Source organism: Leuresthes tenuis, unplaced genomic scaffold (genome assembly GCF_036924035.1).
Source record: "Leuresthes tenuis unplaced genomic scaffold, fLeuTen1.0.hap1 SCAF_17, whole genome shotgun sequence".
Classification (NCBI taxonomy): domain Eukaryota; kingdom Metazoa; phylum Chordata; class Actinopteri; order Atheriniformes; family Atherinopsidae; genus Leuresthes; species Leuresthes tenuis.
Genome location: NW_027325371.1, coordinates 14931196 through 14936089, shown reverse-complemented (window position 1 = coordinate 14936089; position 4894 = coordinate 14931196). Strand labels below are relative to the sequence as shown.

At 36.2% G+C, this 4894-nt stretch overlaps 1 protein-coding gene across 1 annotated transcript; it reads right to left on the bottom strand.

Annotated features, from left to right (window-relative positions):
- Positions 1-776: 776 nt before the first annotated feature.
- Positions 777-3273, bottom strand: LOC140273158 (interferon-induced protein 44-like). Its single transcript, XM_072368675.1, has 7 exons — positions 3261-3273; positions 3075-3108; positions 2772-2970; positions 2393-2545; positions 2096-2267; positions 1852-1952; positions 777-1465 (listed from the first exon to the last, which is right to left on the bottom strand). The coding sequence occupies exons 1-7, from the start codon at positions 3271-3273 to the stop codon at positions 1304-1306; spliced, it is 834 nt and encodes a 277-aa protein (XP_072224776.1). The 3' UTR covers positions 777-1303.
- Between the last annotated feature and the right edge of the window lie 1621 nt (positions 3274-4894).

Sequence of the window (4894 nt, the reverse complement as noted above, 5' to 3'; positions counted from 1 at the left end):
CTCCTGCGAAGCTTGTAGTTCTCACGATTCCCGTTCAACCAAAAACAAACGTTCCATAGGAAAAAAATCGAAATTCTGAAGGAGATTTTGTAGAGACAAATAATACTCATAAGTATAAAATAAAGTTGTATTTTAATAAACGATATAATATTTTTGTCATGGAAATATTATATCGTGTGCCATTTTGTCGTTCAGATGCGTTAACAACATTTCCGAGGCCCAGTGAATCCATCGTTCAACAGCTGAGTCGTTGACCAGATCACGTGATGACGTCACTCCATGCAACAAACGCAAGATCATTTGCAGTGACACACTTATATTCAGGATTTGTTCATATTTCTAGCTTGATTAGAAAGTAAATACATGACCACGATAAAGCATTCTTTATTCGCATCTTAGGTTTGATTTGGACTGCATTAAACACAGCCCCAGCCATACAATCCAAACATATTAAGCAAGGCATAATACAGAGCACGTTAGAAACTAACTATAAATGCATAACAACCTTGTAAAAAAAAGGAAAAAAAAGACCAAATGCAGAGTTACAAAGCCATACCTATTCCTGTTCACACAAAATCCCGCTTTTAGAAATTAAATAAACTCGATTATTATTGTTAAGATGTATTATATTGAGTTCTTCCACTTGTTCCTTTTATATGTGTCCCTTTCTGGACAGCCTCCATCACAGTTTGCCTGTGGGAGGACCCTTAATTCCACACAATAAAACATATTGAGACGCAAGCACTATAAGTACTTTATATCCAGTTATATTTAAATTAAATTTTTGTTACGGTTTATTGAATTCAGTACCTGAATCAATCACATTACACATGTTCCTGTATAGTCGCGATAGGCGAGTACAGTAGACAGATAGTCAAGAGCAATAACTGTACATATGTATTAAAAACAATTTCAATTCCAAATATCAGTGATTCGGCTTTTGTTATTTTTCTGCACAGAGAAACAAACAATGAAAAAAAAATTAAGATTGTGCAACAATTTACACACACGGCCCATACCTTGCAGTAACTAATGTATTGCTTGTTGTGTTTTGAAGTTATAATCTATATGATATTTTTGACCATGAATAGTGTCTAAACAGACTAAATCTAAAACAGATTTGACCATGAAGCTATTGAAAAGTACATATCACCTCTATATGTTGCAGCAGAGTGAAGTTACAGGCAGCAACGTATATTTCAAAGACAATCTAAATTTCTGCTGTCACTATAGTCAAAGAATACACTTTAATATGTTCCATTTTGAAGGGTTAATCACCGGTGGTATACCTCAGCAGGATTCCTTACTGGCTGTTGAGGAAGTCTTCTCCAAAGTTGATCATCTGACGTAGTGCATACAACAGCGGAACATTCATGTCCTTGCTTGTGTCCATTTCTGAATTGTAGTTCTTCACAAGAAAGATGCAGTTCAGTGGAATTCCCAGCAGCTTGTGAATTTTTTCCACCTGAAGTTTAAAGAAAAAATATTTCAGTTAATCAGTTACTTTAAAGTGTAGACTGAGGGAGTTCTTCAGAGTCGGAAACCAGTTGTTTAAAATAATGTGTGTAAGATGGAAGACAAACACAGCTTATTATACACATCATCGCTTTCTTATTCTTATAATTAACATTCCTTCTATTGCTTGATGCTAATACCAAAGAGGGGGCATAGCACAAATATATCAATGGAGTTAAATGAAATATAGACCTCAACAGCTGTCCCCTGCGCACCAAATGAACTGTTATGTATTTCAGGATGTTATTTTTCCTCTGTGGCCACCAGGGGGCTCTGTAAATGTTTGTGTTGAATTTGAAACTTAAAATGCATTAAGAAAGGCTCCCAGAACTTTACCTGTTCCTTCAGGTAGATGCTCTTGTAGATATTCGTGATAGTTTTTTTCACTTCCGGACAGGCCTCATCAACTTTGGTGAGAATGATCAATTGCGGAATCTCTGTTGGTACAGAAATTTCGGCAGTATTTTAAGCAAAGTTGTTTCTTTTGGTTGTTAAACTTTGTTACTGATTCACAAAACTGAATGTCGCCCAACAAAGCCATGCAATGTATTCCACAAACTATCACAATATCTTCTCTCACCCAACATGGTGGCATCCAGTCTGACATCTCTCATCTTCTTTATTACATCATCGCTCAGTAAAGGTACAGATGCAGCAGGGATAACAGTAACTAGTACATGGACTTTTTCAGCCAGAGAGGGATTTGATACATAGTCACCATCATCCTTGGACAAAGGGCATTTGGGCTTGAACTATAAAATAATTCAAAATATGTCACCACTATTAGCATTTGATGATGATTGCAGGATATTTTCAGAAAAAAAAAAGTTTTATAGGGAATTTTGTTTAAAAAAAAAGAATCTGTCCAAGTTCTGACCTCATGACCTTCTGCCACATGTCCCCTCAGAATAAGTTTGACATCTTCCACATGGATGCCACCCTGCGTTACCTCGAAACCCATGATGTCATTGAAAACAAAAGAGCAAGGTGTTCTTTTGCTTTCATCCTTGCAGATTTGAAAAGCTTTTAACTGAAAGAAGAAGGTGGAGTTCAGTGCATCGATATCATTTTTTATTCTAAAAAAGCAACACAGAAGTTGGATCTTCTAAGGAAACAGCAAGAGATGTGATCATTTTTTGGTGGTGAAGTAGACATGTCCTGTCCTGCCAGAATTTTCAGCAACCATGGTATACAGAAAAGCTTAATATTGCATTTATAAGATCTCATTTTCAATGAAAAGGAACGAATGCTCACACCTTCTTGGTAAAACTGGACCCAGAAGATGCATCTGTCATAGCCCGACCACTGATTCTGTTGAGTATAACACTTTCAACAGAGTTGATGAAACTGGACTTGCCAGCACCAACTGGTCCTTGAAGCAGGATTCTCAGATGGCTGATGTTATCATTACGAGGGTGGTAAGTTTTCACAAACTCAATAATATCCTGATCGCTCCTGTCAGTTAAAGACAATTAAAAAAAAAACACATCATACCATTCAAACAGTTTAGTGGAGCAGAGCCTCTAGAAATACAATTATCTTCACGTTCATATACTCACTCTGGCAAAGCCCTCCATGGCTCCCTGAAACAAGCTAAAGCAAAAATGACATATTTGCATATAGTAAGTTAACACTGTGTTTGAATATATCTTCATGCATTATTTCTTGTAAAAATGATTAACATGTAACATCTATTAAAAGGTGAATATGATCATGAATGTGTAGGTGTTTAGGTGAGGACTTACACGAATTTCCCATATCTGCAAAATAAAATATTTGCATGTAAGGATGCATAAATTGAATACCTTAAACTCAATCTTTTAGAAAAATTATCTTAAAAGTTAACAATTATGGTCCCTCCTATTTTCCTAGATTCGCTAAGAAGCGAATTCTCAGCGCTTCTCAGCGAATCCAGGAAACGCGGCCAATGTCTGTAGTTTAAGTGATTATTTATGTACTTTTCCTACCCTTGTATAGTTAGATAACAGCACCACTTGGTTCTCTGTAACATAGAAGAATATTTTATTAAAAACAAACTGCTATTAAATGAAAAGTAAAATAAGTTATATCCTGCCAAAAGTTAAGTGTTAAGTCTTTTGTTTAATCCGCCTCAATAGGAGAGCGTGAGTTTAGTTGGTTATCGTTCATAGCATTTCTGTTTTCCTCCTGGCGTGGAGAGAACTCTTGTTTGATAACTTTATAGCAGCAATCTCCCCGGCTATAGTTCCTGAGGAGAGCGCTTTAGGGCTGTCACAGCCTTTTCCCTTACTCTGCCGGGAGATCCTCAACTTGCCTTATTGTTTATACTTAATAAACCTTCTTGACCCTGCATCTGTGTCCTAAGCCCTGACAAAGAGGGTTTCACAATCACAAAAAACATTCGCTGCTTACCGTTTCTTGGCTCTGCAGAGCTGGTCTGAGACAAAGCTTTTATAGGCTTCCCCTTTACTTTTTTACTTTCACTTTCGTTATTACAGTTCTTCATGAAAGTCACATTTAACATCAGCATGCCACACCCAAAGCAAAGGGTTTTTTTCAGTGAATGACCTACATAGTTCCAGAATCGTTTTGTTGTTGAAAATAACTTGGTAGTTATACCACAGAGTATTGTGAATGACATATCAGCATCTTGAATTATACTCTGTTAAAGCTCTCTCCTCAACATGTCATCATGTACGTGTTTTACAAGCTGGCCATGTGAAATCTGATCAGAATGCCACCAGGGGTTTTACGTATCTCCACATCCAAAAGTGCTTTCAGTGCCTGGCAATAATCTGAGTTTCTCCCTCCTGACAACGCTGGAAAAAACTGAAGCTGTGCTGCAACATGGGAGCAGCTGTAATTTTCATTAAGTATTGAAAAAAATCTTTTCTACACCGTCTCTGTCCACTTGATTATCAAAAGCTCTGCTTTAACCATATAGAATTTAAACAACTTTTTTTCAACAGAAATGTTTACAGATTACGATATCAGCCAATTTCGTGAGTTTTGAGTCTGCTCTTGGGTTCTTTTTGTGAGTCGGACAAGCATATATATATATATATATATATATGTTTAAAATTAATAAAGTAGAAATCAGTAGATTACATGCAAGATGAAATTCTTTTTCTTCTCGTCTCTGATAGGTTTTAAGAATAACACAAACAATAGGTTTAAAAAAAGTATCAAAATTAAATGAGATTCAGTGAATCGATACCATACTTTCTTGATATTTTATTGGATCATACAGTGAGTGGAGGCAATAGAAGTAAGCATTGACAAATTTAGCTTGTATATATTCTGATCCAGTAACATTAAACTCTCCCTCCATATCTAAAAAGAAAAAGAAAGTGAGTAACTAGCTCAAAACAAAGTTGTGTAGGCAGGTGATAGCATTGCT

What these genes read in the sequence shown, in the direction of transcription:
- LOC140273158 (XM_072368675.1), bottom strand. An exon ending in CCATGGAGGGCTTTGCCAGA is followed by an intron (nt 2,971 to 3,074) that starts GTGAGTATATGA and finishes TTTAACTGACAG; the next exon opens with GAGCGATCAGGATATTATTG. An exon ending in ACTGGATGCCACCATGTTGG is followed by an intron (nt 1,953 to 2,095) that starts GTGAGAGAAGAT and finishes CTGTACCAACAG; the next exon opens with AGATTCCGCAATTGATCATT.